Source organism: Ctenocephalides felis, unplaced genomic scaffold, assembly GCF_003426905.1.
Source record: "Ctenocephalides felis isolate EL2017-DRISC unplaced genomic scaffold, ASM342690v1 CF-g0.4_SCAFFOLD_01604, whole genome shotgun sequence".
NCBI lineage: Eukaryota > Metazoa > Arthropoda > Insecta > Siphonaptera > Pulicidae > Ctenocephalides > Ctenocephalides felis.
Genome location: NW_020537758.1, coordinates 58,241,994 through 58,269,564, shown reverse-complemented (window position 1 = coordinate 58,269,564; position 27,571 = coordinate 58,241,994). Strand labels below are relative to the sequence as shown.

The 27,571-nt window shown below is 30.0% G+C and overlaps 2 protein-coding genes and 1 long non-coding RNA gene across 4 annotated transcripts in view; 2 read left to right on the top strand and 1 right to left on the bottom strand.

Moving 5' to 3' along the window:
- Positions 1-2,274: 2,274 nt before the first annotated feature.
- On the top strand, positions 2,275-3,943 carry LOC113372544 (pre-mRNA-splicing factor 18). The gene is made up of 2 exons (XM_026612886.1): positions 2,275-2,353; positions 2,418-3,943. Exon 2 carries the CDS (start codon positions 2,556-2,558, stop codon positions 3,567-3,569), a length of 1,014 nt encoding a protein of 337 aa, XP_026468671.1. The 5' UTR covers positions 2,275-2,353; positions 2,418-2,555; the 3' UTR covers positions 3,570-3,943.
- Positions 3,944-4,743: 800 nt separating this feature from the next.
- LOC113372454 (sideroflexin-2) overlaps positions 4,744-27,571 on the top strand; it is a 30,260-nt gene continuing 7,432 nt past the window's right edge. Inside the window, exons 1-5 of one of the 2 annotated variants that reach the window (XM_026612786.1) lie at positions 4,744-5,116; positions 21,855-22,007; positions 22,365-22,541; positions 22,740-22,910; positions 24,431-24,629. In XM_026612786.1, coding sequence (XP_026468571.1) covers positions 21,967-22,007; positions 22,365-22,541; positions 22,740-22,910; positions 24,431-24,629 — 588 coding nt within the window. In that variant the 5' untranslated portion in view covers positions 4,744-5,116; positions 21,855-21,966. The remainder of the gene's footprint in view (positions 5,117-21,854; positions 22,008-22,364; positions 22,542-22,739; positions 22,911-24,430; positions 24,630-27,571) is intronic. The other variant, XM_026612787.1, reaches the window with a different exon arrangement.
- LOC113372455 lies at positions 5,904-6,789 on the bottom strand. The gene is made up of 4 exons (XR_003366768.1): positions 6,485-6,789; positions 6,281-6,421; positions 6,061-6,201; positions 5,904-5,978 (listed from the first exon to the last, which is right to left on the bottom strand). It is a non-coding gene; the product is annotated as an uncharacterized LOC113372455 (long non-coding RNA).

The window sequence follows — 27,571 nt, the reverse complement described above, 5'->3', positions numbered from 1 at the left end:
TTTTTTCCCAAAAGCAATTCTTTTGTCAAAACAATCTAAACGTTTTTTGAATCATTCAAATCCGATGGTTAGTTTTTTCAAAAACTGCAATTTTTTGCACAATTAGCTTGGTATCTCTAAAACGGCTAGACCTACCTTAGCCAAATATTGAACATAACTTCTCCCAATTATTACAAATTGAATGTTTTTTGGATTATTCAAATCGGATAATATGTTCTCTCAAATTCCCGATATCTATTTTCTGCACTCTTTGCTCCGTATCTCCGCAACGGCTGGACCTGCCTTTGTCAAAAACTAATCAGCACATCTCCCTATCAATAGGAAGCGAATGTTTTTGAACCATTCAAATCGGTTGATCCGTGCGCCCGAAAACGTGGACGAAAATGCGGGTACACAAAACACACACACATCCATTTTTTCTGAGGTATGCCAAAATCATACTCATCTTTTATCGATGGCCAAAATGTTCGGAAACCTTCAAAACGTAAAGATATGCAAAAAATTTAATTTTCGATTTTCGGCCCGTTACTATAATTACCCTACGGAAAGTTAAAAATTTATTATGAATTGCTCTCAAATACATAACCCTTCGACACAATGAATAGAACAGGTTCAAACTCAGATACAGAACATAATTACTACTAATTTTGCACGGGATGATTATTAGTTTATAAGAGTTAAGAAAATGTAATAAAATAACACTATAGTGGATTATTCACTAAATTTCACTAAATGTTTATATTAATAAGTTTAAAAAAGGTGAAGTTATTCCAGTAGATTAGGTATCATGTATACATATATGTATATAGATTTAAAAAGAATATATTTAAACTGCAGTGATTTTGTTGATTTATATTTCGATTCGATTGTATATTTATTATAATATAATATTATCTTGTTAACTTGCCGAAGGAGAAGTTTATGTTTTCATCAAAAAATCCGATTTTCTAATTTTATGTTTTCTCGACGTTTCAAGCCATTCTGAATTGATTGAGACCAAATTTGGAAAAAGTATGTGTGTGCGTGAACAGATTTTTTGCCGTAAATCGACGTTTTCTTAAAAACGGCTGGACCAATTTCAAAAATTTAAAAGCCATTTGATGTATCTCGATGACGATTATTGTTTGTCAGTTTTGTGCGACGATCGGTTAAGCCGTTTCTCACAAATAGCGGAAAAGTGAAAAATTTTTCGTCCACGTTTCAGCCCGCAATTCTGAATCGATTTTAAAAATTCAAAAACCGTTCGAAAGATATTGGTAGGGAATCGTGCTGATTAGTTTTTGGTAGGGATCGGCCGGGCCGTTTTCTTGTAATAACGTGTTGAAAAATTTTTTTCGACGATTTTTATTATTATTTTTTGACGGTAGATACCGTAGTCTCATAGATTATACTAAAATATTACGGCCCTACGACAAGTCGTTTAATTTTAAAAATTCTTCAAAGTTTAGTATCGTTTTTTTGGCATTTCTCAAAAGTAGACCTTTGATCGACGTTTTCTCAAAAACGCCTGAACCAATTTCAGAAATTTAAAAGCCATTTGATGTATCTTAATGAGAACTATCGTTTGTCAGTTTTGTGCGACAATCTGCCAAATTGTTTCTTTGTAATTTGAAAAAAAGTGGTAAACCTTGCGTCCAGATTTAAGCTCATACTACCAAATCAATTTTAAAAAATCAAAAACTATTCGAAATATATTAGTTGGGAATGATACTGATTAGTTTTAGGGGAAAATCTACCGAACCGTTTTCTTGTAATTAACTGTTGAAAAAGAAATTTAAGCCGATTTACTTGGCATAACAATAGAGTACTTGGTCTTAATGAACATACTGAATACTTAAAGTCCAACGGAAACTGGTTCAATTATAAAAATTGTTGATTTTCAAAAAATTGGTTTTTGAAAATACTCCGAGTTAACGTGTTCGTTATGTGTAATAAATCCACTCGGATTACTTTTAATCACTTATAAGTTAATTTATTTTTTATTAATTAAATCGATTATTTATACATTTCGGGAAGTTCATGTAACTTGCCTCAAGGCAAAATACCAATACCAACTAGTATATTTTTGTTATCATTGTATTATTACAAAACATAATACAAGTGTAATACTAAATTCAGTTTCAAATATCCGATTACAATAATTCATTAATTTTTATTTTAAATTTTGCGCCATTAATTTGAATGTCAAAAGCAGCGCTTTCAAGTCTGAGTGTAGGACGCTCTAACTACCCCTTCAGAACGTAAAAATCGGCAGAGATAAACATCTCGTGTGGTCTTGAGACTAGACTTTAGTGTTTAGTGGTCTATGATATGAATAAATCATATTCGGATTGTGTTTTGACGTTTTGACATTGTATGAATGCATTATATTCTAATATTCTAATATTTTCTAATTCTGATTCTAATATTTTCTACAGATTTGACGTTTGAGAAACTAACTTGCGCATGTATAATATGAATATACATATTGGAAATGTGTTATATTAGACACGCCTTCCCTTCTAATTAACAAGCGTAATCGTTTTCACTGTTTTGTCAATTAGTTATACTTCAAAATGGATTTTTTAAAAGCTGAAATTGCAAGAAAACGAAAGCAACTGGAAGACTCAAATATCATAGTAGAACATAAAAAGTATTTTAAACGATCAGATTTATTAGCTAAGGAAAAGGAAGAATATATTAACAATAACATAAGCGAACACCAATCATCTAAAACAGAACAAACTAATTTAAACTCAAATGATTCTTCGTCGTCTTTCAAAACAGAACTAAAAATTTTATCTAGAAGTGAAGTTATTCGGAAACTTAGAGAACGGCGTCAACCAATATTATTATTTGGGGAAACAGAAGAACAAGCATTTCATAGATTACGTCAAAGTGAAATATCAGAACCTGAAATTAATCGCGGTCTGAGAAATGATTTCCAAGCGGCTATGGAGCAAGTTGATCAAGCTATATTAGATGAAATGGTCGAATCTAATTTTTTCAATAACACTAAACATAGTCATCCTGAGGACTACTTATCTGAAGAATCAACCACATATGAAGACATCCAGAAAATGGCAGAAAATTTGGGTACTGGAAATAGAGAGTGTGATATGATAGTCATCATGACATTATTACAATTTTTAATGAAACAATGGTATTTACAGTTAGAAAAAAGCAAAATAAAAAATTTGACTACAAAAGAAAAAATAGCTAGAGCTACGTTTAATCAAACACGAGACTATCTCAGACCTTTACTTAGAAAACTAAAATCAAAATCTTTACCTGATGATATATGCGATAGCCTTTGCGAAATAACAAGGCATTTATTAGATAGAAATTATATCATGGCAAGTGATGCATATTTACAAATGGCTATTGGAAATGCACCATGGCCAATTGGAGTAACCATGGTTGGTATTCATGCACGTACAGGACGAGAAAAAATATTTTCAAAGAATGTTGCTCATGTGATGAATGATGAAACTCAAAGAAAATATATTCAAGGACTAAAAAGGTTAATGACAAAGTGTCAGGAATATTATCCCACAGATCCAAGTCGTTGTGTAGAATATGCTAAGTAATATATTTTAAATTATTTGTTTGGTAAATAAATTATATTTAATTTGAGGTTTCAATTAGAAAAAATCCGTTTTAAATTTTTCTTTGCAATATTACTTCAATACTCCTGAGGTTATAAAATGACTCAATATTTTGTTTAATATGTACACATGTAAACTATTATGTACTATGAACACTATCATGTAAACAAAAATCCCACATTTCTATACATTTCATAATAATTTTGATTTTGTATTTTTTATACTTATTAAAGTATATTATTTAGTTTTTTAAATATTTTATTATATATAGATATTTGTATTTTGTGTGTATCAAGATCAACATGTAATTAACTTTAAGCAAATCAGTCATGATTGAATTTTTGGAAAGGCGGGCCCAGCGGATTTGGAAATCTAGGAAAAAAACTGTGGTTTTTTGTCAGTTGAAAATCTGATATTTTCAACAAATCGACATTAATGGGAATGAAAAAGTTTTTTAAAAAAAATCAATTTATAACCATTTTTAAAAAATATAAGTATTTTCAAGAAAACAATTTTTTTATAATTTTTTTAATATTCAAATTTTTCAAATGTTTTGAATATTTTCAAAAAAATTTAAAGAGCTTTTAAAAATGGTTAATTACGATACGGGAACTTCTAGAATTTGAATAATGGCAGGAATAAATAAACATAATGCCATATGCACCATTATTTTATTTCAATGGTAAGAATAATAGTTATGTATCATTTTATTAGTCATAATGAGTATCACCTATAAAATGAGTTCATATATGTATTATAAATATAATTCATGATATGTATAATAACAATATATTAATATATAATGTTATGAATAGTATGAATATTATGTATATTCTTATATTGTCCATGATGTTGTTACAAACTGTCAACTTATTACTCCTACACAATATAATAATAATGTTATTAATGCTTGTTTTCATAGATAAAAGAAGAGTATATTATTAATCATTATTAATATTCATGAAAAATTAACTTAAGTGTGCAACAATACAATCCTTTGAAATTCACAGGAGGGACAACGTTGGTCAAAAATGCGCAAGATGGTACTACTAGCATGTAGAACTAAAAGATATATTTTTGCTGAGTAGCTCTGTGGCGCAAATTTATTTTACGGATTGACTTTATTCAATTGATATTACTATGCACGTTTATTTAAAAAAGTAGTTCTGCATGCTTTTATTTTTTGATGCAATAAAAAATAACTTAGTCAATTTTCGAAACGATTATTGATTGATGCATAACATTCGTGACAGTTGATGCGCAAATGCATAACCATATCAAGTGAACCTTTTGAACTCGAAGTATTTTATGTCGCGTTTTTGTATGTGCTATAATTTACATGTTGATTATTGAATCTTGGTCTTCCATTTATTTGAAAATAAAATTCATATCTTAGTTATTTAATAATAATAACCTCAAAGTTTATGACAGCCAGTTTCATAACATTGCTAGTGGTAGAGATTATTAGTTAGGTTTTATCAGATAGTGCACCTCTTAATAATCTGACAGCAGAAAAAATAACAAAATATGTGAGTGGCCAATAACGTGTTTTATTGTGTAATAGCATTTTAAAAATTTGCAATTATTTTTATTTAGTTATAAATAGACTTGAATGCTTGAACACTAGACGAATTGGCATGTAGTTTGAATTTGTGTTGTAAACCTAAATTTTATATATTTTAAAACTTTCATTTGTATGATTATATATACGTATAATTTATTAACATACGCTACTATTATTAAATAAGTGCGTTAATAGTTATTTGCGGTTATTTAAAATCATGTTTGTTATAAAAAGCGTAATTCTACCCACCCAGTAAACCACAAAACGTAATGAAAACGTTAATAGAACGTAACAGATTATACGTAAAACATAACGGTTACGTAACCTAAGAGGCACACAGACGTATCTATTTCCGCCTCAAAAACGTAACGGCCTGTTTAGTTACGCGAAAACATAACGGTTTCGTTTATGTAACGTTTCCAAATTGCGCGAAAACGTAACGGTTTCGTTTTTGTTAGGTTTCTAAATTACTAAATTAACGTGTAGGTGTCTTTGATGTAACTTAAAAATTTAATAAAATTTCCTGTAAATATAGAAACCATTTTTTATATTAATTTTATTTCATATTATAATTAAGAATTTACAAAATTTACATAACATATACTTAAAATTACAAAACTACAGAATATAAATTTGGATTTTAAAAATTTGATTAATCTAAAACAAAAAATAACAATTCTAACAAATTTCTATTTAACAGGATGGAATTAAATGTTTTATTTTGATTATAAAATTTTAACCATTGAAAATAAGTCTTGTGTAAAATTCTTGGCAACCTTTGTTTATCAAATTGAAACCATTTCACTGCTTTCTGTTTGTAAATGTATCTAAAACAGAACCAAACAGGTTAGAAACAATTTCTACAAATTGTTTATTGATAATATTGATTTAAATTTTTTGTAACATTACCTCTAAAAATATTCATTATTTTCAAGTTATTGACAGCTAGGCAGTCCTTTCAACAATACCAAAAACATATTAATTCTTCATCGAATTACACTTTAGACAATAAAGAAGATTTTAGTCTCTGAATTTTTAAATATATTTTTGCTGAAGTAAAAACAATAGAAGGTTATGATTTGGAAATATTGTGATTATTATTATAAATTGTAACAATACTTCTAATTACCTCTATTTACTTTCATTATTTATTAAGAACAAAGTGCAGCTAATTCCTTTATGAACGTATTGCTCAAATATTGTCTTAATTGTTTCTTGTCAGTTCAGCCAAATTTCATCCACCGACTTTTAAATCATATTTTTGCTAAAACTAAATCATAAAAAATTAATACTAAATCATCTAATCATCTCTAACTATCATAATGGGGTATACCAATTCCATGACACATGACACGAGTGTCATCATTTAATGCTGTAAAAAATTTTATTCTTCTTCAAATCATTTTTTCGTGATGATGGTGGATTATTATTTTATATTCTAACTTTGCATTCATATTCTTTATTTGAGCAAATATCTTTATTATGTTCTGAGTCATTATATTTCTTCAATTGAAAACCATTGTATTAGTTTTTATTCCTGTTTAGCCGAACTATATTATTGTTACTGAAGGGGCTACAAATATTAAATTTGTATTTGTATATCTCATTTTTACTAACCTTTTGACTCAACATTGCAATAATCATTGAGGTTATGATTTTTTTGTAGAATTTAATCATTATTTGATAAACATACATTTGATGAAAACATCTACAAATAACAAAATACGCGAATAGAATTTCCATTAAGGTCCAACTATATACTGAAAAAAAAAATCATTATTATAATAATATATAAATTAAAATAATTTACACATGTTTTATATTTATACTTACCTTGATCGATTCCATTTTAAACATTTTAACTGCACACTGCATAACTAATACGTTCTACATTAATCATATAAAATATTAATCATATAAATAATGATTAAATAAATGCTTCAAAAGAATGAAATAATTTGCTTGTCAAAAGATCTTCAATATGAAGCGTCCATTAGAGCCATTAGTCATAGACAGAAAAGTAAAATATATAGAGTCACGAATAACTTTCAATTGTATTTTCGTGCATAGAGTCTCGCATACATAAAAGAGTAGAACACGTAACCTATCTTTTTGACAGTTTTGTGAAACAGCTGTACCACACCGTCCATTTTGTATGTTAAACTTACAATACACTGTAACTGAACGGTTACGTTATGAAGAAAACCATGCATTAACGTTTAAAGGTTACAATTAAACGTAACATTTACGTTTTATTAACGTAACCATAAAATACATAACAACGTTTCTTCTGTGCTACGTTACTTTAACTTTATGTTACGTTTGTGGTTTACTGGGCATTAATCTTAATTATATACTCTTGCTATATCAGCAAGTTATCATTATATAAGAAAAATTATTTAACATAACATTTATAAATATTCAAACTCTTATTATATCAAAATTCAATATAAAAAACATTGTTCCAAATTAAAATTAATAGAATTTTCTCTCAGATTAACTTTTATTTGATTATTAGACTCAAATATTTGAATTTGATAAATATTTTATCAAATTCAAATATTTGAGTCCAAATATTATATATAATATTTATCAAATTCAATTATTTGAGTCCAATAATCAAATAAAAGTCAATCTGAGAAAAAATTCTATTAATTTTAATTTACAGCAGTTTGTTTTTTTTTTGATTTGTAGCCAAATTTAAATATTATTATTAACTTCCCGTAGGGTAAGTTATTGTAATGGGCCGAAAATCGAAATTGAAATTTTTTACATTTCTCGACGTTTTGAAGATTTCTGAACATTTTGGCAACCTCAGAAAAAATGGATGTGTGTGTGTATGTATGTATGGATACAAATTTCCAGTCACGTTTTCGGGCGCACGGATCATCCGATTTGAATGGTTTAAAAAACATTCGATTCCTATTAATAGGGAAAAGAGCTGATTAGTTTTTGGCAAAGGCAGGTCCAGCCGTTACGGAGATACGGAGCAAAGAGTGCAGAAAATAGAAATCGAGTTTTTGAGAGAACGAAGTATCCGATTTGAATGATCTAAAAAACATTCAATTAGTAATGATTGGGAAAAGTGTTTATTAGTTTTTGGCAGAGGCAGGCCCAGCCATTTCGAAGATACGGAGCTAAATGTGCAAAAAATGGCAGTTTTTGAGAGAACTAAGCGACCGATTTAAATGATTCAAAGAACTTTCTGCTTGTCTTAACAAAATAATTGATTTTGGAAAAAAAAATTTTTTTTCAACTTTTTTTTTTCATTTTTTTTTTCGAAAATAATTCAGATTTTATTTTTAATTCTGACTATGATTCTAATATACTTTAAACAAATAATTTCAACTTTGCAATTTGGTTATATAATTCTTATAAATATTAGACAATGTTACAATATTTATAATAATCTATTTGAAAACATTCAGTAATACTCGAACATTTCGTTACGGTACGGGAAGTTCCAGCAATTTGCCTTAAGGCACGATGCCATACACCCCACTAGTTTAATTTTGTTATTATATTAAATACTATTAGATTTTATAGATGCAAATTAAATGTTTTTTGCCTTGAAAAAAAAAAAAACTGTTCGTTTTATATAAGTTTCACCCATCTAATGCAATTTAAGTGTTCTGTTCTTATGTAAAGTATAATTCATAAATATGATGTAATTGCAAATATGATGTAATATAAATACTATAAAGTTTACAATGACACATAAAAAATAACTAGTGGGGTATATGGCATGGTGCCTTAAGGCAAATTGCTGGAACTTCCCGTACCGTAACGAAAATGTTCGAGGAATATTGAATGTTTTCAAATAGATTATTATAAATATTGTAATATTATCTAATATTTACAAGAATTAAATAAACTGAATTGCAAAGTTGAAATTATTTGTTTAAAGTATATTAGAACTATAGTCAGAATTAAAAATAGAATCTGAATTATTTTCGAAAAAAAAAGAGAAATTTTTTTTTTTCAAAATCAATTATTTTGTTAAAACCAGCAGAAAGTTCTTTGAATCATTTAAATCGGACGCTTAGTTCTCTCAAAAACTGCCATTTTTTACACATTTAGCCTTATATCTTCGAAATGGCTGGGCCTGCCTTTGCCCAAAACTAATCACCTCTTCTCCCAATCATTACAAATTGAATGTTTCTTAGATCATTCAAATCGGATGCTCCGTTCTCTCAAAAACTCGATTTCTATTTTCTGCACTCTTTGCTCTTTATCTCCGTAACTGCTGGATTTGCCTTTGCCAAAAACTAATCAGCACATCTCCCTATCAATAGGAATCGAATGTTTTTTGAACCATTAAAATCGGTTGATCCGTACGCCCGAAAACGTGGTCGAAAAATTGTATCCATACATACATACACACACACATCCATTTCTTCTGAAGTATGCCAAAATGTTCAGAAACCTTCAAAACGTCGAGAAATATAAAAATTTTCAATTTCGATTTTTGGCCCATTACAATAACTTACCCTAAGGGAAGTTAAAAATTATAAAATTAATTACTTGATAATTTTGCAGATTACTTTAGTTAAATTTTAAATTTTACGAAATAAGTGTGAACAAATATATACTTTATATCTTCTAAATTTTCCAATATAAAGAAAACTGCAAAACTCGTTTACTTATATAATTTTTCATATATACAAGGTCTCCCAGCCGAAACAGAGCTTGATTGACTGACCTTGAACTTGAACTAGCTTGAAAATAATTAGAAAAAAAAATTATCTCACGTTGTTTCGAAATTATGATCTTTTAAGTACAGCCTAGAGCTTTGGTGAAACAATCGCAATTTTTCGGTTACTGTAGTTAATTTTTACTAATTTTATTCATTTAAACTTTGGAACCATAATCGTGAATACATTTCTAGGATAACAATCAAAAAAGATAATACAATTGCCCCAAGTTTTCAAGAATTAAAACTATTATTTAAATTTTTTAAATTCGGTTCACTTTGAGAAGCTTTTCCTTTAAAAATATACTAAAATGTGCACAATTAGTTCAAATACTTGCCGTAAGTTCAACTTTTAACATGCGAGAGAGAAACCCTAGATAATATTAGAATATGATGTATTCATATGAGAGAAACATTTGAACTGAATGAAATAAAATGCACTAGTAAAAACTAGTAGTCATTTTTAACTTCCCGAAGGAGAAGTTTGTTTTCATCCGATTCGCTAATTTCAAGTTTTCTCGACGTTTCAAGCCATTTGAAATCGAACGAGACCAAATTTGGAAAAAGTATGTATGTGTGTGTGCGTGTGCGTGTGCGTGAACAATTTTTTTTGCCGCAAATCGGCGTTTTCTCAAAAATGATGGCTGGATCCGATTTCAAAATTTTAAAAATCATTTGATGCATCTCGATGAGGACTAGCGTTTATCAATTTTGCGCGACGATCAGCCAAGCCGTTTCTTTATAAATACCATAAAAGTGAAAAAAAATTCGTCCACGTTTTAGCTCGCAATTATGCATCGATTTTGAAAATTCATTCGAAAGATATTGCTTGGGAATCGACCTGATTAGTTTTTGGTAAAGATCGGCCGGGCCGTTTTCTTGTAATAGTGTTAATTTTTTTTTTCGAGAATTCTCATAAATTTTTTTGGACGGTAGATAGATACCATAGTCCAGTAGATCATACTAAAATATTACAGCCCAAGGACAAGTTTAATTTTAAAAATTCGTCAAAGTTTGCAAAAATTGGTATTGTTTATTTGGCGTTTGCTAAATTTAGAACTTTTATCGACGTTTTCTCAAAAACAGCTAGACCGATTTCAGAAATTAAAAAGTCAACCGATGTATTTTGATGTAGATAATATTTTCTCAGTTTTGTGCGACAAACTGCCGAGCCGTTTCTTTGTAATTCGGAAAAAAAGTGTTAAACTTTTCATCCACATTTAAGCTCATACTACCGAATCGATTCTAAAAAATCAAAAACTTTGTTAAAATGAAAATTAGACGATTTACTTGGTATAACCATAAAGTGTTCGTTCGTATTCAATTATGTGTAATAAATCCACTCGGAATACTCTTAATCACTCATAAATTAATTTATATTTTATTGATTAAGTCGATTATTATCACATATTGGGAAGTTCATGTAATTTGCCTCAAGGCAAAATACCACCAATACCAAAACTAGTTAGGTTTTTTTTTACTCGAAATTTGTCAATAATAAAATTATCAAGTGTTTTACAATTTTGATTGAATGTTCTAACTTTTGATGAAACTTTCCAACACCTAAAAAAAATGTCTCTCCAAGTCGACCGATTAAAATGATTTTAAATTTAATGTTCAACAAAATGTCTGTTAAACAATAATTGTTTAAATCTTAAGTCAATTGCTTTATTTTTTTTGCTGTGGGTCTAATAATGTTCACAGTTACAGTTCCCAAGTTTAAATGAACAAAATTAGTAACCGAAAAATGGTCATATTTTGACCAAAGCTCTAGTTTACACTCAGAAGCTCATAATTTCCAAACAACGTGAGATATTTTTTTTCTATTTTTTTGGACAGTGAAGGTCATTATCATTACCCTGTTTCGGCTTGACATCAAGGTCTGGGACACCTGGATACTCAACGTTTTTCCATATTCAACAATTTGCCATTAGCAGAATACAAATGTCCAATCTAAACACCGCCAGATAATGTAAAAAAATGAGAAGAAACAAATGACATTTTATTACGATAGTTAAAACGTACAACGTTAATTACATGGCTGTAATAAACCGTATGCGTGAACAATTTGAAATTGCAATGGCGGACACAATTTTTAGACTCACTAGAACTAATTAGCTTAGCGTAATTTACATATATTGGTCAACATTACCAATATTGACCAAATTCAATAATCTATAGTATAACACGCTATTGCTACGATATCCCTTAGGACCTTCAGATGATGACCCCAAACATTAATAAAATGCATACATCCAAACAAATTGTGCAGTTGATCACAATAATTCAAGAAAATGTAAAGTTAGTGCGTTAGTAGTGCATTAATATTTTGAGCAAAGTATTATTTTAAATATGTTCAATCGATGTGCAAAAATAAATTTTTATTGCATCGTATCCGAATTTCGTACCAGGGTGCAGAAAATATATCTCATTCTCAACTAATTTATATCGAATTTTACTTTGAACTTTTATATTGCTAATAAAAATCTATTTTATTTTAGAGTTTAGGTTGTTGTAACATCATATAATGATTGAATGTAAGGTTGCCACAAAAATATTAAGCAAAATTTAATTTTTAAACTCGTACATTTTTTTTAAAATACTATTTGAATACAAAATCAAATCAAATTGCCTACGAAATATTCTTTCTCCATGCTTCAAACATGACTACAACCTAATACCTCGTTGAAAGAGTGACTTTTTTATTTTATTACTATCCCTTACTCCAAAACATTTAGAGTAAACGTTTTATACAGTTTTTGAATTTTAACTTTTGAACAACCGTGCATAGTTTGCAATTTTCATTTTTGTCCCTATTAACCTGCAAGTATAATATCACTAAACATTTATTTTAAAGACGTAATTTTTAACTAGATGTTACCAGAATATAATTTGACTAAATAAACATAGCACCGCTTAGTTTACTGAGATTTTCTAAAAACAATTTGAAATGAACCGTTTTGATGACTATTTATGATTTGTTTTAGCAAACCACAAAATTCAATTCAGTTATTCCTTATATGTAAAATTAGGATAATACAATATTCTTATTAGTCCATCCCATTTCATATTTTTATTTATTATTGTTGATTATACGTACCATACATGTTTTTGCGTGTTGCATGAACAGTGTTGATAAAAACTTATATATGAAGTTTGAAATGGTCATTTTGACCGGCCTTCGTAGATTTAGTGTTAAATTGTTCATTGTTATTAACTTCCCGAAGGAGAAGTTTGTTTTCATAAAAAACCGAATCGCTAATTTTATGCTTTCTCGACGTTTCAAGCCATTCTGAATCGAATGAGACCAAATTTGGAAAAAGTATGTGTGCGTGTATGTGAACAGATTTTTTGCCGTAAATCGACGTTTTCTCAAAAACGGTTCGACCGATTTCAAAAATTTAAAAGCCATTCGATGTATTTCGATGAGGCCTAGCGTTTCTGATTTGTGCGACGATCGTCCGAGCCGTTTCTTTGTAAATAGCAGAAAAGTGAAATTTTTTTTGTCTGATTCTGAAAATTCAAAAACCGTTCGAAGGATATTGGTTGGGAATCGTGCTGATTAGTTTTTGGTAGAGATCGGCCGGGCTGTTTTCTTGTAATGAGGTGTTAAAAAAACGTTTAGCTTTAAAAATTCGTCAAAGTTTGCAAAAATTAGTATGGTCTTTTTGGCATTTGTCAAAATTAAAACTTTCATCGACGTTTGCTCAAAAACGCCTGAACCGATTTCAAAAATTTAAAAACCATTTGATGTATCTCGATGGGGATTATCGTTTCTCAGTTTTGTGCGACGATTGGCCGAGCCGTTTCTTTGTAATTTGGAAAAAAGTGTTAAACTTTTCAAATCAAAAACTGTTCGAAAGATATTAGTTTAGATTAGTAAAGATATAAAGATTAATTAGAAAGATATTAGTTATTATTAGTAAAGATTAGTTGGGATTGATACTGATTAGTTTTAGGTGGAAAACTACCGAGCCGTTTTCTTGTAATTAGCGATTACAACGATTTTTTAAAATCGATTCGGTAGTATGACCTTAAATGTGGACGAAAAGTTTAACACTTTTTTCCAAATTTCAAAGGAACGGATCGGCCGATCGTCGCACAAAACTGATAACCGATAATCCTCATCGAGATACATTAAATGGCTTTTAAATTTCTGAAATCGATTCAGGCGTTTTTGAGCAAACGTCGATGAAAGGTGACAAATGCCAAAAAAACGATACAGATTTTTGGAAACTTTGACGAATATTTAAAGCTAAACGGGTTGTCGTAGGGCCGTAATATTTTAGTAGGATCCTAGAAGACTATGGTATCTACTGTCAAAATAATAATAATAAAAATCATCGAAATTATTTTTTTAAAAATTTTATTACAAAAAAATGGCCCGGCCGATTTTTACCAAAAACTAATCAGCACGATTCTCAACCAATATTTTTCGAACGGTTTTTGACTTTTCAAAATCGATTAAGAATTGCGGACTAAAACGTGGACGAAAAACTTTTCTGGGAATTACAAAGAAACGGCTCGGCCGATAGTCACACAAAACTCAGAAACGCTAGTCCTCATAGAAATACATCGAATGGTTTTTAAATTTTTGAAATCGGTTCAGCCGTTTTTGAGAAAACGTCAATTAACGGCAAAAAATCTGTTCACATACACGCACACACATACATACTTTTTCCAAATTTGGTCTCATTCGATTCAGAATGGCTTGAAACGTTGAGAAAACATAAAATTAGCGAATCGGATTTTTTTATGACAACATGAACTTTTCTCCTTCGGGAAGTTAATAAACAAAACTTAACCAATCGGATTTAAAATGAAGAACAATGTCTAATATTTCTAAGTATTATATAAACTGAATTGCAAAGTTAAAATCATTTATTTAAAGTATTTAAGTCATTTTTCGAACTTTATCTAGAATTAAAACTAAAATTCAAATTATTTTTTAATATTCAAAAAATTTTTATTTGAAAATTAAAACAAAAATTATATTAAAAAAAATTCTTTCACCAAAAGCAATCGCTTCGTCAACACAATCAGAAAGTTCTTTAAATCATTCAAATCGGATGCTTAGTTTTCTCAAAAACTGCCATGTTTTGCTCTATATCTCCGAAACGGCTGGACCTGCCTTTGCTAAAATCTAATCACCACATCTTACCATCATTATGAATCTAATGTTTTTTAGATAAGTCAAATCGGTTGATTCGTTTTCCTAAAAACTGACATTTTCAGCACTTTTTGCTCCGTATCTCCGAAGCCGCTGGATCCGTCTTTTTCAAAAACCAATCAGCACATCTCCCTAACAACAATCAATTTCTTTTTGTATTTTTCAAATCGGTCCATCCGTACGCCCGAAATTGTTGTCGAAAAATGGTCTTCGCACATACACACACACACACATCCATTTTTTCTGAGATGTGGCAAAATGTTCAGAAACCTCTGAAATGTGAAGATATGCAAAAAATTTCGGCTCATTTCTATAACTTACCCTACGGGAAGTTAATTATTTGTAGTGTTATAGTACACACTACATTTGTAGTTAGTTATAGTGCACAGACAGGTGCGTATCCTAAAAATGTAGCTTATCATTCCAATTTTTAATTAATTTATATAATTCAACCAAGTTTCGACCTCTTTTTCAAATTTAGAAGTAATACAAATAAAGAATACAATAAATTGGTTAAAATAAAAATAAAATACAAATAGTAATACGAAAATAATAATGAACTGTGAAACGCTTGAATAGTAGGATTTGTATGCTGGATTTATTGTTGAAAGATGAACTTCTAATTTTTAACATTTTGTTGACTGTAGAGATTTTCAAATCCTTATGTAGGCAAAAGTTCGAAATATACCAAGGCGCATTAATTAAGATATGATAGTGTTTATGTTTGATTTACAAGAGCAACCTCATAGTTCCTCTCCAGAAGTCCAAATGGGCACTATGATAGTTTTGTGCAGAAGTACCTTGTTATCGAGATTATTCAGATTTTCTTCCAAAAAGCCGGTAAAAAATGTTTTATTTTCAGTTGAATTTGATTCTTTTTATTTTTCATGTGCATTCTCCATGTCAATTTCGAATCAATGTGTATGCCTGAATATTTGCATAGTGGAATTATTGAATTGTTCATGATGATAGGTGGACTGTTGTGGTGTTTTAGTGAAACAATTATATGCTGAGATTTTTCTATATTGATTTTGATATTCCATTCTAAAAACCATTTTTCGAGACTAAATAAATAATTTAGTAACTGACAAGTTGCTGTTGTAATATCAGAATTGCATGAAATTATAGCTATGTCATCGGCGTAAGTGCATATGGTTAGAAGATCATCTGTGGGCATATTGCTTGTAAAAAGGAGATAAAGTACTGGGCTTAGCACACTGTCCTGTGGTATCCCGCCTTCTATATTTCTAATGCTAGAAGTCACATATTTAATTTTGATTCTAAATTTTCTATCAAGCAAATATGAGCTTAAGATATTGAAGTAGTTTGGAAAAGTTGTTTTGATTTTATATAGGGGTCCTGAGTGCCAAATCTTATCAAAAGCTTGGCTGACATCTAAGAATACGGGTACGCTGTGTTCCTTTCTATTCATGGCTTCAAGAATACTAACATCGTTCTGTTGCATTGTTGAATTGTAAGGTGGTCTTTTCTGAAACCAAACTGGAGGTGTGGAATCCAATTATCATTGGGATGATCTTCTGATAATCTCTGCAACAAAAGTTTCTCTAAAATTTTCGATAATATCGATAAAAGACTAATAGGAGGGTAGGAAATAGAAGTGTGATGGTTTTTGTTTGGTTTAGCGATCATAATTTCCAGTCTTCCATGCTGTGGGCTAATAATTATATAGAAGGATAGGATAGAAGGATAGTAGGAAATGTGCTGAACGTCATAAGTGTTGGAGAATGAGCAGAAGAGAGATCTTAACTAGATTCAATATTAAGATTTGAATGATCAATAACTCTCACAATGACACAATCTAAAGATTTGAACTTTAGTAGAAAAAAGAAGGCGAATATGTTGGACTACAAGTTGAAATAAAGGAGAGGTTATCTTGCCCTATGGCTGCATTCTTTGCATTCATCGCAGTATCTTATCTTTGGCTGTAGTCAGTCTAGAAGCCTAGGCAATATGTTTACATGATAAATTTATTACCTAATTGAGAGAAAAATGAAGAAAACTGCGCACAAGAAATTTTGAATCTTGGTGAACAGCAATAACAAACAATAAACAGCAGAAACTTGTTTCAACAGAAATTTGAGTTGTTTGTAGAAAATCATCACAAATATTTGGTAGAGCAAAATGCTTTATATTATTTCTGATTAATATAGCCGAACCGCCGCGAGCCCTGCCACTTGGATGATTTGAATTATAAGTAGTGTAGTTATAAATTTTAAAGTAGGTTTTTTCTGTGAAGTGTGATTCTGAGATTAATAAGATATCTATTAAGTTAAATTTTAAAAAACATTCTACTTCACATTTTTGTGAGGTAATAAACCGTTGGCATTCCATTCAGCAATTTTAATTATTTTTGCCGTTGCTTATGTTGTTGACTAACGTGGATAACATATTTATTATAATAGAGTTCTGTAGCATAAGCTGATTGAAGATATTTTTAAATTCCAAAATTAATGTTGCTAGAGTATCAGATTCGAGATTTGAAGGTGAATCATTAGAAGCAGAATAATTGTTTTTTGCAATGTCTCAATAGGATGAGTTATGAAGTGTTGGCTTCAAGGCCGGAAAAATGTTGTTTAGATTAATTTACTGCAGTTTTATTTCTTTGTTTTTTAACTTTTTGGAAGTAAGTGCAACCGCGATAATTTGCTGGATGAGCGCCGTCGCCAAAATAACAACATGCCGGAGCATTCGGATCTTTCATAAAAATGGACGTATCAACAGTAAATTACAAGAAAACGGCCCGCCGATCTTCAGCCAATGTTTGTTCCCTTAATTAAAGCAGATTCAGTTGATAAATGGTTCAAAAACTTTTTCCATCTAATTTAAAGTATATTTTTGCCCTCAGCCCTAAATTTTTCCTTCCTCCTTCTAAATCAAAATTTATTTTTTTAGTAATTTGGAGATTGGTATTAGGAAATTAAAAGAGATTGAAAGAGAAACTAAGTTTAGGTCAACCGCTTGTAATTATCTTTTATCTTTTATTAAAAAAAATAACTCTAACGTTTGTTATTTCCCCTTACATTTGGAAGTTGTAACAGATCTTAAATTATGTAAAAAGTTTTTGAATGATAACCGTGATATTTTAGTCATTAAAGCTGATGAGGGAAACTTTACAGTTGCGATTGGCAGGTCTGATTATTTTTCAAAAACTTATGATTTATTAGATGACGGTAATTTTTATAAACCTCTAGTTAATGACCTCACAGATCACTTGAATAGAAAAACACACAAACTTATCAGTACTTTAATTTCTAACAAACAAATCTCCAAATCTTTAGGTTTTTGTCTTAAAGTTCTCCATCCTAGCTCCTCAAAACTTTACTGTCTTTTTAAGATTCACAAACCAAATTTACTTTTTAGACCTATCGTTTCTGACATAAATTCTCCTTTAGGCAAACTCTCAAAATATATGAGCTCTATGCTTTCTTCCAAATTTAATATTTCGAATTCTTTTAATTTAGCTAAAATTTTTAACAATTCTGAAATCCCTGCCAACTTTTCTTTTGCCACTTTTGGCGTCATTTCCCTTTTTACCAATATTCCTTGGGATCTTGCTATAGAAGCAGTCACTGACCGTTGGAATGACATCCAACCACACACATCTATTGACTTGATTTGGTTTGAAACTATATTAAATTTCATTTTTGAAAATACTTATTTTTTTTAACGATAATTTTTTTTGTAGATTTTTGGTTTGCCCATGGGTTTTTTTATTAGCCTTCACGTGGCCGATTTAATATAACTTACCCTACGGGAATTATAGTAATCGCAAAAAAATCGAAAATGAAATTTTGTATATATCTTTACGTTTCAAAACCTTCTGAACATTTTGGCATACCTGGCGGTCAAAAATCATCATTAGACATATGCACATCAAATTATCAGATATTTTATAGAGATTTTAACAATTAGTATAAATTTTGTTTACATTCCTATGGGTTACGTACCAATGTTTATCCGTTAGACTGCGACGCGTCGCTTACGCGCTTCGATATTTCGTCTCTATGCAGTTAAAGCAGTACGATTGCTTTGAAAAAAAGTTCAGAATTTCCAAAATATTTCAAAATAGAGAAAACATTTTTTTTCGAAGTCTTTTTTTTTCAAAAAAAAGTAAATTTTTGTCAAAAATTTATAGTTTCTCAAAAATCTAATTTTTTCAAAGTAAATCTTTTCTAAAAAAAATAATTTTTGGTACGGAAAGTTCTAGCAATTTGCCTTAGGCACGATGTCATGCCCCACTAGTAGAAAACTTTATTTTGATTAATCTTCCCATTCAGCCTTACTAACTACCCGTAGGGCAAGTAATAGCAATCGCAAGAAAATCGAAAGTAAACATTTTTATATATCTTTACGTTTCAAAGGTTTCTTAATATTTTGGCATAACGTAGAAAAAATGGATGTATGTGTGTGTGTATGTGTGTGTGTATGTGTGTGCATGTGTGTGTGCGGATACAAATTTTCGTCGACGATTTCGGGGACACCGATCATCCGATTTGAATAATTCAAAAAACATTCGATTTGTATTGATAAGGAGACGTGCTGATTAGTTCTTGGCAAAGGCAGGTATAGCCGTTCCGAAGATACGGGGCAAAAAGTGCCAAAAACGGTAACTCAGTTTTTAAGAGAACGACGCTTCCGATTTTAATAATTCAAAAAACATTTTACTTGCATTGACAAGATAAGGAACTGATTAAATTTTTGGGAAGGCAGGTTCAGCGGTTGTTGACTCTTGATAAAAATAAGTGTAAAAATTGCTATTTGGTGGTCAAAAATGTTTATTAGACATATATACATCAAATTATCAGATATTTTATAGAGATTTTAATAATGTGTACACATTTTGTGTAATTTTTTTGGGTTCCGTACTAAGATTTTTAATTACGGTACGGGAAGTTCCAGCAATTTGTCTTAAGGCACGATGCCATGCGCCCCACTAGTTTCTGCTATAGATATGTTGATGGCATCCTCTTGTGTTTAGATAAGGATTATGTATCTCACACTTTAAATTCGAATAATAAGCATCTGCAGTTCACTTGTGAACTCAAAGTTAATACCTCTATTAGTTTCCTAGACTTAAAAATTATCAGAAACAATAATGTCATCCTCACTGACTGGCTCCAAAAGCCAACTTGGTCAGAACGATATTTAAATTATTTTTCCTATCACTCTCGATCTATCAAAATTTCAGTTATTATTTCTTTAATAGACAGGGCCATTTTGTTAAGTAATGAGACTTTTTGGGAAAAAAACCTAACTTTAATTCGTTCTGTTCTGAATAATAATTCTTATCCGCCATAATAAATCCGTCAGTTAAAATATCATTAAAAATAGATTATCGTTTTTACATAAAAATTTAAACAGTTCTTCATACCTCAACAATCCTTTTTCAAAATCAAATTCTTTCTCTTTAGATAAATATAATGTTATTTGTTTAGCTTTCTTAAGCAATTTTTCTAATTTTTTTAAAAAAAAGTTATTTGCCGCTGAAGATTTTCTTTTATTTCGACACTTTCAGCTGCTTTTTTCTGCTCTTAAATCAAAAACTCCCGCTGATAGTCAATAGTTGTTACATTGCAATAGTTGTTACATTGGGGAAAGGTTCAAATATATACACAAGAGGGTTAATCAACACACACACATATATATATATATATATATATATATATATATATATATATATATATATATATTTAGAAACCCAAACCAATTCAAAACTATGCTATCAGAACATACGATTAACCTGAACCATATTTTCAACATGTCCAATCCTACCATCCTATATATTGAAAAGAATTGTGACCTTAGAAAGATAGTTACTTATATCCCTTAATACTTCTTATGTCAACAAACGGAATTTCTATCACCTTTTACATGACATTTACAAAGTCCTTCTAAATTTAATGAAAAGTAATTCTTTACAGTGTTAGAATCTTTCGGTCGTTATATCTCTTCTCTGTTGCTCATTCCTCTTTTGTTTCTTACACCCCGCATCCACTCACTTTACCTCACGTGCCGCTTAATGTTGAATTCAGTTGTGTTACAATACAACACGCAATACAGGAGGGCAATATGTGCTCCTTTAATTTCTCTTTTTATCAATTATTATTAGTTATGATGTTCTTTTGCATAAGTTTAGTGCTTAATAAATTTACATATTTTTTTTGTGTTTTTCCTCGTTTGGTATGTATATGATTTTCTCATTTTTCAATTTTTATATTTAGTATCAACTATTGTTATTTATGTAATATGTCTTTTTGGATTACTGAGAAGGGCAGGATGTTGCTTCTGTAATTTCTCTTTTTATTAATTATTATTAGTTATGATGTTTCTTTGCATAAGTTTAGAGTTTAATAAATTTATATAATTTTTTTGTTTTTTCCTGGATTGATTACTGAATGATGATACACATTAAGTGTCGAAACGTTTAATAGAATTATTTTTTTTCTATTTTAATCTTTTTTAATTCGACTATTGTGCTGCAAAATACTTGAAATATGTATCAACGTCGACTTAACTATCATCGTATACACACACACACACACACACATATATATATATATATATATATATACATATACTTTTTTGAAATCCGACCCGTTAACATTTGCACGATATCAAATGTTTCGCATTTTGATCTTGTAATTCTGAAACGCTTAGTCTTTTATTTTGAAAAACGAAGGCTTTTTATCTTTTCATATATCCTTAATTTCCTATGTCAGATGCTTTATTAGCTTACTCTACGAGTAATTAAAGGAATAATATAAAATTCAATTAATAGTCAATTCAAATAATAAAATTAATATTTTATATATTTTGTAGGAAAAAATATGACAATTTAGCACATGCTTTAAGAATACGAGCTGTGAGTGCACTTAGTTAACTGTGAAGTCTAAAATTGAATATTAAACATAACTGAAAACCAACATAGAAAATGAGCGACTGTTTCTTGATTGCTGATCAATACTTTTCAAAGTAATTATATACTTTTTTACTTACAATTAGTTATTTAAAATCAATTTGTTACATTAATTTTCGTATCTCATAACTTTTTATTATCATATATTTTCAATTTGAATCTTAATTTTATCTGTGGTGTTTAAGATGTTAATTGCTATTTATCGATCATTACTTAAAGAAATATACTTATTTAAAATACGATTGTATGTTTTTCACGTGTATTTGTGCATGCAATTTTCTTTTTGTGGGAGCTAGTTTCTGCATGCTTACCTGTTTCTGGCTTAGTAATCAAAATGGTGAAGTTTTTCATATATATTTTTTTATTATTAAACATTAAGCATTAATAATACATTTCTGACATTTCTGAATCAGGTCAGATTCGATGTCACTTCATTCCACATCGGCAAAATTGATTGTGGAAAATCCTTTATGGGAGCAAAATACGTTCGTTGGTCGGTTCCGTCACTTCTTATGGATGACCGATTGGCGATCCTGTTTTGCTTCAGAACGTGATCTCGATAAAGCAGAAGAATTGATAAAAAAATGCAAGTAAGTTTTTTGATATCAATATATTAAGGTTCTTTTTGTTATTATTATATATTGTGATTGATTGATTAAGTTTAGTTTATTTACGTTTTAAAAAATAAGAATAATGTTCATATATATATATATATATATATATATAGATGATAATAATAATAATAATAATAGTTCTTAATTTATAATAATAATATCATTTTACTTTAGACGCGGTGAAGGATGCGGTGATGCGACAAGGTGCGACTTGATTTACGCGAAGAAGCTATATGAATCAGCCTTCCACCCGGACACTGGAGAAAAACAAAATCTTTTTGGACGCATGTCATTTCAAGTGCCCGGAGGAATGGCCATTACCGGTGCCATGCTACAATTCTATAGGTAAAATTTATAAACATACGTGCATGCACAATTAAATAGCAGCAATTATTTTTTTCTTCCAAGTTATTGTAATGATCCAAAAATCGAAATTGAAGTGTATGTGTGTATGTGTGTATGTATATAAGAATACAATTTTTCGTCTACGTTTTTGGACGCACGGATCAACCGATTTGAATGGTTCATAAAACATTCGATTTCTATTGATAGGGAGATGTGCTGATTAGTTTTTGGCAACGACAGGTCCAGCCATTTCGGAAATAGAGAAAATAGAAATCGAGCTTTTGAGAGAACGGAGGATCCTATTTGAATTATCCAAAAAACATGCAATTTGTAATTATAGGGAGGGAGAAGTAGTCATTCGTTTTTAGCAAGGACAGGTCCAGCCGTTTCGACAATAAAGAGTTAAATGTGCAAAAATAGCAGTTTGTCAGAGAACTAAACCTCTGATTTGAATGATTCAAAAAACTTTCTGCTTGTGTTGATGAAATAATTGCTTTTGGAAAAAGAAAAAAAATCTAATTTGAAAAAAAATTTTTTTTTGAATATCTCAAATAATTCGGATTTATAATAATCTATTTGAAAACATTTAGAATTCTTCGAATATTTTATTACGGTAAGTTCCAGCAGTTTGCTTTAAAGCACAATGGCATACACCACTAGTTGAAATTATTAATATCTCGATTAACTTTCTAAACTTATAGAACATATTAGATACTATCAAATTATGTAGTATCGTACAAAAGTCGTATATACCGATTGACCGAGCAATGATGATGGCTATTTTGCTTGATCAAAAACGTTGCAATTGAAAATAGAACATTCTTAATATGTAATGCGAAATTTTCCTTTTACTTATTTCTATTTTATATTGACATTTTATTTAAATACATTGAATTTGAATTTTACGATTTTTATTTCTTACATTTGCATGTGTAGTTTTTCAATTTGTTTTTATTGTTTATTAACCTTGTAATCTGGTACATTGACAAAATTTGAATAATTGTATTTATCTGATCATTCACATCGGTTGGTTCGTGCTCTCGAAAAGGTCATCGAAAAATTGTATTCGCACATTCTAAACGTAAAGATATATAAAAATTTTCATTTTCATTTTTACGATTACTATAACTTATATATCCTACGGGAAAAATAATAAATATGATCAGTATTAAAAAGACAATAAATTATGAAAATAATTGTAAAGAAGAAAACTGAAAACGGAAATATTGAAATACTTTTGAGTAGGAGAAGGGGAGGAATGAGAAAAAAAAACATATTATAACGTATTATTTTTTTTTTGAATATCTGGTAATACTTTCAGAGAAACTTATTGCGTCACCCTTCAGAAGTCTTTGAGAGCCCATCATATGGTTTACATCAAAATTTTTTGTCTATACGTACAACAAATAATCACTAATAAAATATGACACATAATATGTTTTTCTCATAACATTTGTATATAAATCAAATTAAAACTTATAGATTTATATAAAATATAGATAATATTTATTGTTTAACAGAACTAATACAGCGGTAGTGTTCTGGCAATGGGTAAATCAATCCTTCAATGCTCTGGTGAACTACACAAACAGGAATGCAAATTCTCCTGTCAGTACTGTTCAGCTAGGTGTCGCTTACGTGACAGCGACTACATCCGCACTTATAACAGCTTTGGGTTGTAAATCATATTGGCAGAAAAATGCTTCTCCCTTTATGCAGGTATGTTATTCTTAGTATTTTTTGCGCTACTGAAAACCTACGAAGGTCCATTCAAAGTTGGTTCATCTATATATTTTTGGAGAAGGTACAAATCTTAGTAGAATTAATTTGCCAACTACTCCAGAATATTATTTTTGTTTAACTACGTGCAAAAAATCAAACAATTGTACAACAAAATAAACAATTTGCGAGTTTGTAGAAACGTACATTTCCAGATTTGAATGTTTGTATGTGACAACTAATTAACCATTCAAAAATTTGATAGTCCAATTTTTGAATGGTTTGTCTGTTTTGGAAAAATCGTAGAAAAATGAAAAATTTTTCGTCCGCATTTTAGCCCAAAATTCTGAATCGATTTTATAAATTCAAAAACCATTTGAAAAATAATAATTGGGAAATCAACCTGATTGGTTTTTGGTAAAGATTTGCTGGAATTTTTCCCGACGATTTTCATGAAATTTTTTTGGCGATAAATATCATGGTCCCCTAGAACATGCTAAAATATTACCTTTAAAAATTCGCCAAAGCAATAGCTACAGCATCAACAGCGGAAATTAATTGATAGAGCTAAAAAGCATACATCATACGTACGACACAGAATAAATTAAACAAGAAATTGAGAAACTAAACAATAGGGTAAGAAATATTATATTAATGTCAAGCAATACAAAACAAAGCGCCCGCTTCATATGTTTTTATTTACCTTCAGCCGACTAACACCAACAACAAAGTATACAATTTAACCAAACTACTCAATAATATAGTAGTGGTAGAGTCAAAAGAAATTAGCCAATGTACAAAATGTTAATTATTTGTCACACAAAATTGTAAGAGGCTTTTCGTATTTGTGAATAGCAGTGGGCCTCACATTTCTTCTGCATGTGAAAAATCTAAAAATCGGTTATTTGCGCGCATTGTGGTGACAACCATCCTGCAAAATACAGAGGATGTTTAAAATATAAGTCCATGTTTAAAGACAGTAGAAGAAATGTTTTCAATGCCAATCCAGACACCCAGCCACTTGACTAATAATAATTCATCATCACAACACTCATTACGAGCAAATATTTTGGAACATCGAAGCTATTTTAAAACCCTTAGCTTAGAGCATAGCTAAACAACGCATGCGATACGCAGCAATGAAACACCTTACAAGAAATACTCAATGCTTTTAAGACATGTTCAAACAGCTAATAGAACAAAATACAATGATAGTAAACATACTAACTATGCTATTTAATAAAAATTATGGCTAATTCTTTGAAAACTGCCGATTGGAATGCCAATGGCATTCTTAATCGTCGAAATGCAATAATAACTTTCCTGAAATTATAGTTTATCGACATACTTATCATAAGCGAAAATCACTTAACTGATTTATTGTCATTTAAAATACCACAGTACAATTTCATTCTAAAATCGAACATAATAAAGTTAAGAGATAATAGTTTTACTGAATATATCATGACCATAAACCGATATGATAATTCAATATGGACGCTAATTAAAAACGTCAGAAAACCTACAACGTTTAACTCACCGATAAGACAATCATCCAATAGAGACCTTGGTCCAGGAGCGATCAGGAAAAGAAGATTTGCAAAGTACCTTAGAACTATATTTAAACCAAATAATAACATCCCTGATCTAAAAGTAGATACTATACCTGAAGATTTGGTAGACACTTTTGAAAGAATTAAACTAATAACACCGAAGGAAATTAAATCCGAGATCTTGTCTTTGAAAAACAAAAGTGTGCAGGTATAGACAACCAAAACAGATTTTTTAAGGAGTTGTCCAAAAAAGCGATTGTGATAATTACATACGTCTTCAATGCGGCCTTAAGAATTGGTCACTGGCCAAAAACTTCAAACCATCTGAAATTATTATGATTCCAAAGCCCGGAAACTTAGATAACTCCTACAGACCAATTAGTTTACAACCATATAGTTCATAATGCTAGAAAGACTACTAGTAGCAAGAGTAACAGAAAAGCTTACCGTCATACAAGATCATCAATTCGGATTTAGGAGAGAGCACTCGATCATCCAACAATGTCACAGAATGACTACGGAAATTTGCCAAGCATTTGAGGACAATAAATACTGATCCGCAGTTTTAATTGACATTAAACAGGCATTTGATAAAGTTTGGCACAATAGTCTATTATTTAAAATGAAAAATTGTTTGCGGGGCATATATCATATGCTAATCAAGTCATACTCAACCAACAGATCATTTAGAAGTAGGTAGCGCTGTTTCACAATTCTACGATATAAACTCCGGAGTGCCACAGAGAAGCTTAGTGGGACTCTTATTATTTACCCTCTACACACATGACATTGCGACTAATCGGAACATTTGCTGACGACACCATAATCATGGCAACTCACGAGGACCCTATAATAGCATCGCTAAATTACAAGAACATCTTTTCCAATTGGAGCTCTGGCTCAAAAAATGGAAAATTGATATAAATGAAAACAAATCGAAACACATTACATACGCTACAAGAAGTCAAAATTGTCCAGAAGTTTCTATGAATGGAATCAAAATCCCTACATGCCGTAATATAAAATACCTGGTAATGAAATTAGATCGTCGATTAACATGGAAACTACATATTAAGGACAAGTGCAAAGACATAAAAGCCAGATTTAAACAAATATATTGGATGATAGGAAGAAGGGCAAAAATGTCGCTTGAGAACAAACTATTGATTTATAAGACTGTTATAATACCGATTTGGACATAGGAAATACAGCTGTGTGGGTGTGCAAGCGCATCGAACATTAAGGGGTTAGGGGTACTTGGAATTTTCGAAAAATCGATTTCGGTTTTGTCAAGTCCGATTTAAGTCAAGTACCTTTGAAACTTAAAGATATATAAAAATTATCATTTTCGATTTTTGGCGATTACTAAACCTACGGGAAGTTAATAAG